The sequence below is a fragment of the Lepisosteus platostomus genome, chromosome 24, assembly GCF_059453375.1.
Source record: "Lepisosteus platostomus isolate fLepPlt1 chromosome 24, fLepPlt1.hap1, whole genome shotgun sequence".
NCBI lineage: Eukaryota > Metazoa > Chordata > Actinopteri > Semionotiformes > Lepisosteidae > Lepisosteus > Lepisosteus platostomus.
In genome coordinates, this window is record NC_142634.1 from 3,534,952 (window position 1) to 3,548,829 (window position 13,878).

Sequence of the window (13,878 nt, forward strand, 5' to 3'; positions counted from 1 at the left end):
CTACTGTTGCCTCTGACGTTTCTGTCGCTTCTCCTCAAGGGGTTCCCTGAGGGTCAGAGGTCATGGTAGACCCATGGTAGTTCCTTCACTGGAATTCAATGCTAACTGAATTAGAAATGTAAGCATTTAAAGTCTTTGTGTCTTAATTTTCGAAGTCCAATTAGCAAAAAGCACAGTGATAAAGCTGAAAAAATACAAAATCTTTTAATGATTTCATTTCTCTTTTATAAGGTACAAACCCTTAAACACACTGACAGTGTAGCACTATGGCCGGGGAGGGGGGCTATGGGCCCATTTAACCCAGAGACCAGTCCTGCTGGGCACTAGGTAGCCTCAGCAATCATGGAGCTGGACCAACAGATTGACTAGTGTGCGGCCCGTGTGTGGGGTTCTGGAGAGAGGCCCAGCCCAGTTTCCAGCTGTCGCGCGTGTCCCTCGGTAGGAGCTCACGGCTGAACAGACTGTTGTGTTCCTGCCAGAGTGGCAGCTGAGCTGTTTCCACACTGCTCACTCACTTAAGCTCCTCCATTACTACATCTTGATTTTTGAATTAGTTTCTCCTGTATACTCATTTCGCTCATTTATACCTCCCCCTGTTCTCTCATTGCTGCGCCTCCTGTTGAAATGGTGTTTCTCTCCTACGAACTGTGTCCAGATCCTGCAAGACAGTCTGTCACCTCAGGGAGCCACACACATCCTCCCCCTACAGCCCTTTAATTGCCAGAGCGGGCAGGTGACCAGGGGATGCTGGAACAGTCCAGGAGCCTGTGAAAGCCTTGATCACCACCTAGTGGCAGCAGCTGGGAAGTACAGCCAGTGACCAAATGTAAAAACCACTAATGAAATGTAAAATCTCAGTGGCACTTTGTGTCTGAATCACAGAAATTACATCATTTTTTACGGTCTTATTTTAGTGCAGATTGGCTTGATTGACCAAAAATAATCGTGCTGGCACGGTGCTGTGGCGTTAAGCTGAGGCACTTGAACTCGATCCCCCTGTGCCTTCTCCCTCCCAGGCTGCTCTGTTCAGGCCTGGTACTCCTTGAGCACTTGGTTTGCAATGACAAGCCTCTGGATCTCACTGGTTCCCTCATAGATCTCCGTGATCCGGGCATCCCGGTAGTGTCTCTCCGCGGGCATGTCCGTTACGTATCCCATCCCGCCTAAAACCTGGATCGCCTGCATGACGGGGAACCAAGGAAAACACAGGGGATGGGTCAGGCAGGGGACTGTAAAGACAAACGGAGGCACAGATACAGGAAGACGGGCAGCAGGGCTGACTAGCAGGACTCTCCTCTGTGCTATGAAATACAACAGACACAACCACAGCCAAGGTGAGGAGAAATAAAGCAAGCAGTTCTCCAAAGAGTCAGTTTGATTTTGTTCTGCTGTTTGTTCACACCTGAACTGTGTCACTACTACTGCTGCTGCTGCTGACCATGACCATGAACAGACTGAGCTTCGCCTCACCCAGACTGAAGGACAGAGCCGGGAAAAATGAAACTGCGGGATGCAGTGAAAACAGCCTAAATAAGATGGAGAGAAAGAAGAGAGAGAAAGTGAGAAGACGCGTCTCCCTCACCTGGTGCGAGATGAAGGTCGCAGCCTCGGATGCAGCCAGCTTTGCCATCGCTGCTTCCTGCAAGAAACAGATGTTGCTGGTGTTAGTGTACCCTTAGGCTTGCAGTGCTTTGTAGAAGTGGCCAGTGTTCTTGGCAGTAAGCGAGGGCTAGTATCTGTATTGGTGGTAGCAGTGGGATTACCTTAGTGAATGGCTTCCCTGAGTCTCTCAGCATGGCGGCTCTCCAGGTCAGCAAGCGAGCACTCTCCAAAGCTACAGCCATGTCTGCCAGCTTGAACTAATAGAGGAGGAGGGGGAAAAAGATAAAAAGGAGCTCACGACACCACAGTTCCTCTGAGATTCGATTACGTGGCTGTCTCAGTACCTGTATGGCCTGCAGTTTCGCGATGGGTGCCCCGAACGCTGTTCTCTTGTGGGCATAGTCTGCAGCGCAGTCCAGAGCGGCCTGGCCAATGCCCAGAGCCTGAGCCGCGATGCCAATGCGGCCGCTGTCCAGAGTTTGCTAGGAGAGATGGGAGGGATTAAGATGAACATTTCTAACATAGCCTTGCGTCACGTGTGGCACTGCGCCTCCCTAACCTGGACCCAAACCCCACTCACAGCGCTGACCTCGCACACTACAGCCAGCCCTCGCGCCCAGCAGTTACCATGGCGATTTTGAAGCCCATGCCCGGCTGTCCCAGCAGGTTTTCCAACGGGAGGCGGCACTCCTCCAGGATGAGGTTGGCTGTGGAAGAGGCTCGGATTCCCAGCTTGTCCTCCTTCTTCCCCAGGGACACGCCAGGATGGGGCATCGGCACGAGGAATGCACTAATACCCTGAGGGGGACAGAGATGAGGAGCAGAATTCTTGTCACGGGCAAGAATTGTGACGCGATATGGCCCTTCCTGCTCACTAGTCAATGTGATGTAATGTGATTTAGGGCGGATAAGTACAGGTTGACAGCAGACATTTCATCTCAGAAATCTTCCAGCTGCAGGCAGAGTTAACAAATAAGTAATATTTGTCTGCAAAACCATCTCAAAATCAAGAGCAATATTTCTATTGGATTAAAAGAGATGTGTTCACAAGCCTGCTTGTTTACAGTGTTACCTGAAGTTCTGTTGCCTCGTTCTGAATCGCAGAATTTGGAGCTGAGGTGACCTGGAAATCCCGTCAATTTTGTGATCTAAACTGGAGGTTTTAAAAATGACTGTGTATGTTTTACTTTTATTGTGGTTTGAAATGCAATTGTTGAAATTGATTCTTTCAACCCTGCACTATATGAAGAGCGCTGCAGTTCCTCTTTAACAGTGAGTGAGTAGTTCCTGAAGGACCAGGCAGGACACCTTGTGTTTGAGGCTCTTGTCTGTCGTGGCAAACACCACAGCAGCCGAAGCATCCCAGCAGTTCGTGATCCAGGCCTTGGTGCCGCTCAGCACCCACTGACCCCCCTCCTTCCTGGCCACCGTTGTCGCGGCACCTGCATCACTACCGTTACCTAGGAAACAGGACAAGAAGAAGAACGAAAGCACGTTCCCATTAGAATACTGTCAGCGCCCCCTAGTGTTGCACTTCACCATGCAGTGCTGTGCCGCTCACTGTGGACTGCGCGGTGTGCTCGGCACCCCTGCCTGTTTCCCTGCTGTACCTGGCTCGCTCAGAGCAAAGCAGCCCACTCGCTCCCCACTGGTGAAGGGAGTGACCCACTGCTGCTTCTGCTCTTCCAAGCCGAACTTCAGAATCGGACCCAGGTACAGCGACTGAGAGTGCAAGAGAAGAGGAGAGAGGGGTACCTTTCAGATGCGGGGTGCTTCACAAGCACTGTGATCTTTAACAGTTTAACAATTTTACAGTTACAAGAGATAACAGAGGCAGGTGGAGGGACGATCAGACAGAAGAAAAAAAGACTGATTCCCAAGACAAGAGGGAGGGAGGGACAGAGGCAGACTGACATTGTTGACGCTGACGATGACCCCTGTGGACGCGCAGCCCCGGCTGATCTCCTCCACCGCGAGGGCGTAGGCCAGGTAATCCAGCCCTGCACCTCCTAGGTGTTCGGGGGCCTCCACTGCCATGAGCCCCAGAGCCCCCAGCTTCTTCACCTGGGAGAGGGCAGGAGCAGGTTAGCAGAGTCTCCCTCAGCCGGCAGACGCTCGGGACGCGGACGCACGGGTACCTGCTCGGCCGGGAAGCGGTGCTCGCGGTCCAGCTGGGCGGCCAGGGGTGCCAGCTCGCGATCAGCGAAGTCCCGGCACGTCTGACGCAGCATGGCATGAGTCTCCGGCAGCTCGGCCAGCTGTGACAACAGCCGAACACCCCCCCTCCGGCAGGACAGGACAGCTGGGGGAGGGAGGGACAGAGGAGTGAGAGAAGAGAGGCCACTGCTGTCAGACCTGGGCACTGGCAGCTCATCTGGACCCAGAACAGGGGCACAGCAGAACCTGGCACTGCTGGAGCAGTACTGTCAGACCTGGGCGCTGACAGTCAATCTGGACAAGACCAGAGTTGTGGTTTTCCAGAAGAAAGCCAGACCTCAGGGAAACAGGTACAAATTCACACTGAACAACAACACATTGGAGCACACATCCAGCTACACATATCTCAGTCTCACCATCAGCTCTTCCGGGAGTTTTGACCTGGCAGTGAAGGCACTGAGGGAGAAGGCACTCAGGGCTTTCTACGCAATAAGAAGGAGGCTCTTCAACATCAACCCACCAACAAGAATCTGGCTCCAAATATTTGAAAGTGTAATCCAACCCATTGCCCTATAAGGCAGTGAAGTGTGGGGTCCCCTGACAGACCAGGATTACACCCAATGGGACAAACACCCCACAGAAACTCTGCACATGGAGATCTGTAGAAACATCCTCCGTGTGCAGAGAAAAACACCTAACAACGGGTGCAGGGCCGAATTAGGCCAGTACCCACTATTGATAAACATACAGAAAAGAGTATTAAAGTATTGGCTACACCTAAAAAACAGTGACCAAAATTCCTACCACCACAAAGCCCTGCTGAGCCAAGAGCTGAGCCCAAAACAGAGCCCCCTGAGCCAGCTGGTCCTGAGGCTCACTGACCTGAGCCACACCAACACTAACCAGCATCAGGACAACACTGCTAGAGCACCACAACTCAGACTCAACCACATCACAGCACAGATCAAACAGCAATATCTCACACACTGGGACACACACACAACATAAACTGGAATGCTACAGAACCCTAAACAGGCAATACACACTAGCCGAATATTTGATCAAGATATGAAACAGCAAAAAGAAACAGACCCTGACGAAGTACAGGCTCAGTGACCACAGCCTGGCCATAGAAACTGGGCGACACAGGCAGACCTGGCTGCCCAGAGAGGACAGGCTGTGCTCCCACTGCCAGCGGAGAGAAATAGAGACAGAGGTGCACTTCCTACTGCACTGTGACAGATACTCTGGGATTAGAGAAACATTCTTCCCTAAAATAACAAATCTAATCCCAGATTTTCCACACCTGCCAGAATTGGAACAGCTCCCAATCCTACTGGGAGAAGGAGGAGGGAATTCAGCTGAACTGGCAGCCAAGTATGTGATCTCCTGTCACAGCCTGAGGAACGGTGGGTCTGTCTCTAAATAATAATAATAATAATAATAATAATAATAATAATAATAATACAGTGTGTGATCTCCTGTCCCAGCCTGAGGAACAGACAGGGAGCCTGTCTCTCAATAATAATAATAATAATAATAATAATAATAATAATAATAATAATAATAATCATCATCATCATCATCATCATCAGTGTATGACCTCCTGTCCCAGCCTGAGGAACAGCGACTATTCAAACAATTATCTGCCTCATATGGCGTCTGCAAATGTTTAATTATATCTTTGAACTATAAATGTCTATAAACATTTGGTTAATTGTTGACACTTTGGCAAAACTGTAATTCATCAGTCATGCCAGTAAAGATATTTGATTTTGACTGAACTGGACTGAAGCGAGTGACAGAGGAGAGGAGAGAATGACAAAGACGAATAAATGCTACATACAGTACTTGTTCAATTTTAGGGTAAAATGTAATATTTGGGGGGCTGCTCATTACAAGGCCTATTATTATCTTTCCCGTATTTATGTTCGTGACGCGGGAGAGATGATAAATCGGGGATGTCGTGCCGTGCAGTGGAGCAGTGCCCTGAGAGCCCCCGTCCTCTTCGTCAATAACAGCCCGGATCAACTCTAATGCTCCAGTCAAACTGCCAAATAAAGTGAAGCATTTCTGCACGAAACCATGGTGTTTCTAAATGTTGCGGTGTGTGCGCAGGGCGCGGGTGACCTTTGGCACAGTGACCTCGGCTGCCCCGTCAGGCGCTGTGCTGGGTTGCCTGTCCCGTCTCCTGCAGGACACGCACCTGCAGCGCTGCCGTGAGACCGTACCCCCTTGTCAGGACTCCAGGTCTACTCCTGCTGTAACCCTCGGGAGCACTGTTCTTCGCTAACAATATCGGTGACCTAACTGGGCTCCTGCGCTTGTAAAGAACCCGGTACCACTGCTGGCTACCGCAGCGTCAAGACAGCTACTTATAACCCGGCTCTAACACGAGCTCGGCTTGTAATGACTGAAGCGTCACGGGAAAGAGTTCAGCTGCAAACGGAGTTTATTTCTGACCTTTCCGAGCGCACAGCAAAGCCGCCATCTTCACCCAAGACCCCAGCGTTAACACAGCCCGGCGCGCCTGAAAATAAGTCCGACCTGCATCGGGCATTCGGAGGGCTGAGTTCCGTGTGGGACGGGATAGGGTGTTGCACCTAAATGCGGGCCGCTGAAATGGGACATCCTGAGCCCTGGGCCTGAGCGCGCAAGCGTGCATGCTGGCCAGCCAGCCGTGTCCCAGTGTGCACAGCAGGACCGCCGGGGGGGGGGGGCACCCCGCTTCTAAATCTGTGTCACGAGGGTGCTCACCGGCGCCCCCAGTGAGACCTTCTCTGTCCGCATCGGAGTGGACAAAGTGCAGAGAAGTTGCCATGGAGAAAAAAATATTCAAGCATTAGGAAAATTGAACCTTTTTACAGTTTTAAAACTCATAAAGTTTTAAAGTTACATATATTTTATGTATAAACAAAATTTAATGAGGCTACTTTAGATTAGTACGGTATGTGTTCTTAGTACGAAGTTTTGAACGCGTTATGTTCCTCATACTGTCATGTTTGTACTTGGACAGGCGATGCGAAATGTATTTAATAACACAAGGCTTCGATATGGCCAACTTTTCCTTACTTCTCCCCGTTTGAGTCGAGCAGCTCAACATGAACACGGTGTCACTACTTTTGTGCAGGGACAGACGAGTGACTTTCGATTCATCAAACAGCGAGCGGAGAAGGAATAATTCTTCTAAATTTGCCAACAAAAGTGCCAACATGCACTTAGCCACTGGAAAAGAAACATCAATAACAAGAATATCGAATATCGACCCTGAGCCGTGTAACCAGTGAGTGACCCTGAGGTGACAGAAGTGTCCCATTCCCCTGTTTATAACGCTGCCCCTCGAATCCTCACACTGGCGCTGCATCACAGAGGAGCGGACTTGGAGGAAGGGTGCATTTGCACCGCAGGATGAAACAGAATCATTTGTACTGTATTATGGGGTCTTATGTGAGAATTTATATATTCTCTTAGTAGTTTTTTAAAAAATCTCTTCACATACCCCAGCTTGCTTTCCATGAGACACACAGAGAGTGAAGCTTGGGGTCAGAGCGCACGGAGCAGCTGGGGTCTCTCTCAGGGGCCAAACAGAGTAGGATTCCTCTGCCTGTGGGATTTGAACCAGCAACCTTCCAGCCACAAGCACAGATCCTGAGCCACAGAGCCACCGCTCCACCCCGTCTCAGCATATTCTGAGCCTGCTGCCGAGGAGGCCATGGTCTCACCCTCTCTGGCGCTCAGGAAGTCTGCACAGCCCTCCCCTCGAGTCACGCCTTTTCTTATAGCAGCATTAGTTTCATACGGAGAACCAGGCTACAGTGTTTCCGAGTGCAGTCTGTGCCTGTGGCGTTTGGCAGGGTGCCCTCAGTGTAGGGTTCAGGGTTCACGGTCTCTTCTCCAGAGGGCTCAGCCCAGGGTCCTGTTTGAATTAAGTATTACAACCATTTGGTTTAAAATTGTTCATTTAAATGTAATTAAACTGAATCGGCCCACTGCACATTGTGTGCAGCTGTCATCCTCAAGGTTAAATTATTTTTGGCTTTATTGTGGAGTATTACTCCTCCCCGAGGTGAATAAATGTGGTTTTGAGTAGTCTGAGCAACAGCCCAATGTCACCAGCAGAAATCAGACCAGGCCATGCTGTGGAAGGATATGGATAGTTTATTAGCTGGGCTCTGTGTCAGAGAGGTACAGTGTTTCTGGCAGTTTCCCACAAAAACTGGGAGCTTCTTCCTACATTAATAAAGCCAACATTTTTTGTCAGGGAGCCTCGCTGTTTCTCCCGGTCCGTTTGGAGAAACAGGCTGAAGTTGGAGAAGCTGGAGGAGGAGGAGTGCTTGAGCTCTCAGCCCTCAGAACACCTACTTGTGTTTTTATTACGTCCATCAAAACCTGGAATTCTACAAAAAATAAAAGCAAAATAAATGTTACACAGCTCTGCCCTAATACAAGAGTCACACCCGAGAAAAAAATGGAGCCTTCTAGTTTCCCCAAACACCTTTGCGTGTCTGTGAGGCCTTTCCTTCTGCATGAGGCCCTGTACTGGGTACTCCGGGGGTTTGTGCCTCCTCCTTTCTATGCCTGGTGTTGTATCCTAGTTTGATCTCTGTCCAGGGAGGGGAAAGCAGGTCAACACGTGTGAACACCTCATCACTCTCCCTCGGGGAAACAGACACAGGGCTGCCGGGGGGATTAATGACGGTGGGGAAACTGCCCAGGCCCCGCAGTCCATTACCCTGCTAATGGGGTCACCGTCGCCGCAGCCTGCAGGCCCGTCCACAAACCCACACTGCGGCAAGACCAGCAGGACCCTGGGAGAGAGCTGTGCTGGGGGGCAGGCACGCTCCAGAGCCCTTCAGAGCTTTACTGCGAGCCGGGCAGGCAGCTAACTGACACCTGCTGTAGAGCGAGTGCTGGAAACACATCCAGCTGGGTCTACTGGGTCTCCTGGGTCTGCTTAACCTGTTGGGCCTGCTGGGTCTGCTGGGTCTGCTGGGACTGCTGAGACTGCTGGGACTGCTGGGACTGCTGAACCTGCTGGGCCCACTGGGACTGCTGAACCTGTTGGGCCTGCTGGGTCTGCTGGGTCTGCTGAACCTGTTGAGTCTGCTGGGACTGCAGGACTGTTGGGTCTGCTGAACCTGTTGGGACTGCTGAACCTGTTGGTTCTGCTGGGTCTGCTGGGACAGCTGGGCCTGCTGGGTCTGTTGAGTCTGTTGGGACTGTTGGGACTGTTAAACCTGTTTGGACTCTGGGCCTGCTGGGTCTGCTGGACCTGTTTGGACCGCTGGGTCTGCTGAACCTATTGGGTCTGCTGGGTTTGATGGGACTGCTGGGCCTGCTGAACCTGTTGGGTCTGCTGGGACTGCTGGGTCTGCTGAACCTGTTTAGACTGCTGGGTCTGCTGAACCTGTTGAGTCTGCTGGGACTGCAGGACTGCTGGGTCTGCTGAACCTGTTGGGCCAGCTGGGACTGCAGGACTGCTGGGTCTGCTGAACCTGTTGGGCCAGCTGGGTCTGTTGAGACTGTTGGGACTGTTGGGACTACTGGGTCTGCTGGACCTGTTTGGACTGCTGGGTCTGCTGGACCTGCTGGACTTGCTGGGTGTACTGGGCTGGTGGCCCACAGCCGGTTCAGGGAACAGAAACTGCAGCCATGTTTGTGTGGTCATCAGTTTGTCTGGAACTGATGCCTACTTGTAGCTGCGGAACTCCATATACCAGCCAAGCAGCTGCTGGATATTTCACTCGTCCTGCCTTGTGCTGAGTTGGGACTGTTGGGACTGTTGGGAGTGTTGGGTCTGCTGGGTCTGCTGGGACTGCTGGGACTGCTGGGACTGCTGGGAGTGTTGGGTCTGCTGGGTCTGCTGGGACCGCTGGGTCTGCTGAACTTGTTGGGTCTGCTGGGTTTGATGGGACTGCTGGGTCTGCTGAACCCGTTGGGTCTGCTGGGTCTGCTGGGACTGATGGGACTGATGGGGTCTGCTGGGTCTGCTGAACCTGTTGGGTCTGCTGGGTCTGCTGGGACTGATGGGTCTGATGGGACTGATGGGGTCTGCTGGGTCTGCTGAACCTGTTGGGTCTGCTGGGACTGTTGGGTCTGCTGGGACTGTTGGGCCTGCTGAACCTGTTGGGTCTGCTGGGACTGTTGGGTCTGCTGGGTCTGCTGAACCTGTTGGGCCAGCTGGGTCTGCTGGGTCTGCTGCACCTGTTGGGCCAGCTGGGTCTGCTGGGACTGTTTGGACTGCTGGGTCTGCTGGACCTGCTGGACTTGATAGGTGTGCTGGGCTGGTGGCCCACAGCCGGTTCAGGGAACAGAAACTGCAGCCATGTTTGTGTGGTCATCAGTTTGTCTGGAACTGATGCCCACTTGTAACTGCGGAACTCCATATACCAGCCAAGCAGCTGCTGGATATTTCACTCGTCCTGCCTTGTGCTGAGTTGGGACTGTTGGGACTGTTGGGAATGTTGGGTCTGCTGGGTCTGCTGGGTCTGCTGGGAGTGTTGGGGCTGCTGAACTTGTTGGGTCTGCTGGGACTGTTGGGAGTGTTGGGTCTGCTGGGTCTGCTGGGACTGCTGGGACTGCTGGGAGTGTTGGGTCTGCTGGGTCTGCTGGGACCGCTGGGTCTGCTGAACTTGTTGGGTCTGCTGGGTTTGATGGGACTGCTGGGTCTGCTGAACCCGTTGGGTCTGCTGGGTCTGCTGGGACTGATGGGACTGATGGGGTCTGCTGGGTCTGCTGAACCTGTTGGGTCTGCTGGGTCTGCTGGGACTGCTGGGACTGATGGGACTGATGGGACTGATGGGGTCTGCTGGGTCTGCTGAACCTGTTGGGTCTGCTGGGACTGTTGGGCCAGCTGAACTTGTTGGGTCTGCTGGGACTGTTGGGTCTGCTGGGTCTGCTGAACCTGTTGGGCCAGCTGGGTCTGCTGGGACTGTTGGGACTGTTGGGACTACTGGGTCTGCTGGACCTGCTGGACTTGATGGGTGTGCTGGGCTGGTAGCCCACAGCCGGTTCAGGGAACAGAAACTGCAGCCATGTTTGTGTGGTCATCAGTTTGTCTGGAACTGATCCCCACTTGTAGCTGCGGAACTCCATATACCAGCCAAGCAGCTGCTGGATATTTCACTCGTCCTGCCTTGTGCTGAGTTGGGACTGTTGGGACTGTTGGGAATGTTGGGTCTGCTGGGTCTGCTGGGACCGCTGCGTCTGCTGAACTTGTAGGGTCTGCTGGGTCTGCTGGGACTGTTGGGACTGCTGAACCTGTTGGGTCTGCTGGGACTGCTGGGACTGCTGGGAGTGTTGGGTCTGCTGGGTCTGCTGGGTCTGCTGGGACCGCTGGGTCTGCTGAACTTGTTGGGTCTGCTGGGTTTGATGGGACTGCTGGGTCTGCTGAACCTGTTGGGTCTGCTGGGTCTGCTGGGACTGCTGGGACTGATGGGACTGATGGGACTGATGGGGTCTGCTGGGTCTGCTGAACCTGTTGGGTCTGCTGGGACTGTTGGGTCTGTTGGGTCTGTTGGGCCTGCTGAACCTGTTGGGTCTGCTGGGTCTGCTGGGTCTGCTGGGACCGCTGGGTCTGCTGAACTTGTTGGGTCTGCTGGGTTTGATGGGACTGCTGGGTCTGCTGAACCTGCTGGGTCTGCTGGGACTGCTGGGACTGATGGGACTGATGGGGTCTGCTGGGTCTGCTGGGACTGTTGGGTCTGCTGGGTCTGCTGAACCTGTTGGGACTGCTGGGTCTGCTGGACCTGCTGGACTTGATGGGTGTGCTGGGCTGGTGGCCCACAGGCGGTTCAGGGAACAGAAACTGCAGCCATTTTTGTGTGGTCATCAGTTTGTCTGGAACTGATGCCCACTTGTAGCTGCGGAACTCCATATACCAGCCAAGCAGCTGCTGGATATTTCACTCGTCCTGCCTTGTGCTGAGTTGGGACTGTTGGGACTGTTGGGAATGTTGGGTCTGCTGGGTCTGCTGGGACCGCTGCGTCTGCTGAACTTGTAGGGTCTGCTGGGTCTGCTGGGACTGTTGGGACTGCTGAACCTGTTGGGTCTGCTGGGACTGCTGGGACTGCTGGGAGTGTTGGGTCTGCTGGGTCTGCTGGGTCTGCTGGGACCGCTGGGTCTGCTGAACTTGTTGGGTCTGCTGGGTTTGATGGGACTGCTGGGTCTGCTGAACCTGTTGGGTCTGCTGGGTCTGCTGGGACTGCTGGGACTGATGGGACTGATGGGACTGATGGGGTCTGCTGGGTCTGCTGAACCTGTTGGGTCTGCTGGGACTGTTGGGTCTGTTGGGTCTGTTGGGCCTGCTGAACCTGTTGGGTCTGCTGGGTCTGCTGGGTCTGCTGGGACCGCTGGGTCTGCTGAACTTGTTGGGTCTGCTGGGTTTGATGGGACTGCTGGGTCTGCTGAACCTGCTGGGTCTGCTGGGACTGCTGGGACTGATGGGACTGATGGGGTCTGCTGGGTCTGCTGGGACTGTTGGGTCTGCTGGGTCTGCTGAACCTGTTGGGACTGCTGGGTCTGCTGGACCTGCTGGACTTGATGGGTGTGCTGGGCTGGTGGCCCACAGGCGGTTCAGGGAACAGAAACTGCAGCCATTTTTGTGTGGTCATCAGTTTGTCTGGAACTGATGCCCACTTGTAGCTGCGGAACTCCATATACCAGCCAAGCAGCTGCTGGATATTTCACTCGTCCTGCCTTGTGCTGAGTTGGGACTGTTGGGACTGTTGGGAATGTTGGGTCTGCTGGGTCTGCTGGGACCGCTGGGTCTGCTGAACTTGTTGGGTCTGCTGGGTCTGCTGGGAGTGTTGGGACTGCTGAACCTGTTGGGTCTGCTGGGTCTGCTGGGACCGCTGGGTCTGCTGAACTTGTTGGGTCTGCTGGGTTTGATGGGACTGCTGGGTCTGCTGAACCTGCTGGGTCTGCTGGGACTACTGGGACTGATGGGACTGATGGGACTGATGGGGTCTGCTGGGTCTGCTGAACCTGTTGTGTCTGCTGGGACTGTTGGGTCTGCTGGGTCTGCTGAACCTGTTGGGCCAGCCGGGTCTGCTGGACCTGTTTGGACTGCTGGGTCTGCTGGACCTGCTGGACTTGATGGGTGTGCTGGGCTGGTGGCCCACAGGCGGTTCAGGGAACAGAAACTGCAGCCATGTTTGTGTGGTCATCAGTTTGTCTGGAACTGATGCCCACTTGTAGCTGCGGAACTCCATATACCAGCCAAGCAGCTGCTGGATATTTCACTCGTCCTGCCTTGTGCTGAGTTGGCTAACCCCTGGAGTGGCTCCCCTGCCCTGTAGGGGGACTGCAGCCAGGCCCTGTGTACTGGTGTCAGTACACGCTGAGAGTGCTGAGGAAGAGAGGACTGTCTGCAGGGAGCAGCACAACTCACAGGGGTCACCCTAACCCACTCTCTGCCCAGTGTGTGATCTCAGAGATACTGCAATTACTGATTCATCATGATCAAGCTTTCAGATACACATCACCAAGTGTTAGTCTCGATATTCAGAAGTTTGTGTCCTGAGGGACAGAAGCACACACAGAGCTGAGCTTCTGGAGATGACAAAGCCGGAGCAACTGTGCAGAATCCAGTGCCAAACTCTCAGGGCCCAGAGTCCAGTCGGATGCGCTGCTGGTGACTGAGAAGAGGTGGCAGGATTAGAGACTTGCTACCCCTGAATCTGCATTAACAGTTTTCCAGCGGTGTCCGCCCAGTCTTCACCTCCGCTCCAGGACAGGAAGGGACGAGGGTGCTCTCCACGTATCTCCACGTCCTGTTGTTAGCATCTGCAGGGTTAGAGCTCACAGGGTCTCCTTTCCTCCTCCAGCCTTTCTCCCTCCCTCTCTCTCTTGAAACCTCTGGTCCTCCAGCTCACTCCCTCTGCTCCTCATGCTCTCCTGTCTCTCACAGCCTCTTCCTTCCTGTCTGCTCCCTGCCTCCCTCCACCTCTTTCCTCCTCTCCCCTCCTCTCTAGCAGCAGGCCAGCCCCTCTGGCCCCCTGCCCTGGGGCTGTTCCGTGGATCCTCTGTCAATTCCTGTGGGTCACAAGGATAATTCGATTCAGCACAGTGACACAGCGACAGCGGCAGCAATTCTTTCAACTCTTTGAGACTTTGTTT

General features: G+C 53.5%; 2 protein-coding genes across 4 annotated transcripts in view; both read right to left on the reverse strand.

Annotated features, from left to right (window-relative positions):
- Positions 1 to 188: 188 nt before the first annotated feature.
- On the reverse strand, positions 189 to 6,378 carry acads (acyl-CoA dehydrogenase short chain). The gene is made up of 10 exons (XM_088617890.1): positions 6,223 to 6,378; positions 3,741 to 3,904; positions 3,517 to 3,666; positions 3,213 to 3,324; positions 2,911 to 3,062; positions 2,230 to 2,400; positions 1,947 to 2,084; positions 1,764 to 1,859; positions 1,583 to 1,639; positions 189 to 1,179 (listed from the first exon to the last, which is right to left on the reverse strand). Exons 1-10 carry the CDS (start codon positions 6,317 to 6,319, stop codon positions 1,027 to 1,029), a joined length of 1,290 nt encoding a protein of 429 aa, XP_088474016.1. The 5' UTR covers positions 6,320 to 6,378; the 3' UTR covers positions 189 to 1,026.
- A 1,521-nt stretch (positions 6,379 to 7,899) lies between these two features.
- Positions 7,900 to 13,878, reverse strand: part of rab36 (RAB36, member RAS oncogene family) — a 30,623-nt gene continuing 24,644 nt past the window's right edge. Inside the window, exons 1-4 of one of the 3 annotated variants that reach the window (XM_088617903.1) lie at positions 12,790 to 13,730; positions 11,481 to 12,288; positions 9,829 to 11,290; positions 7,900 to 9,782 (exon numbers count right to left, since the gene is read on the reverse strand). In XM_088617903.1, coding sequence (XP_088474029.1) covers positions 11,553 to 12,288; positions 12,790 to 12,971 — 918 coding nt within the window. In that variant the 5' untranslated portion in view covers positions 12,972 to 13,730 and the 3' untranslated portion in view covers positions 7,900 to 9,782; positions 9,829 to 11,290; positions 11,481 to 11,552. Of the gene's footprint in view, positions 9,783 to 9,828; positions 13,795 to 13,878 lie in introns of those variants that run through there. The other 2 variants (XM_088617902.1, XM_088617905.1) reach the window with 2 other exon arrangements.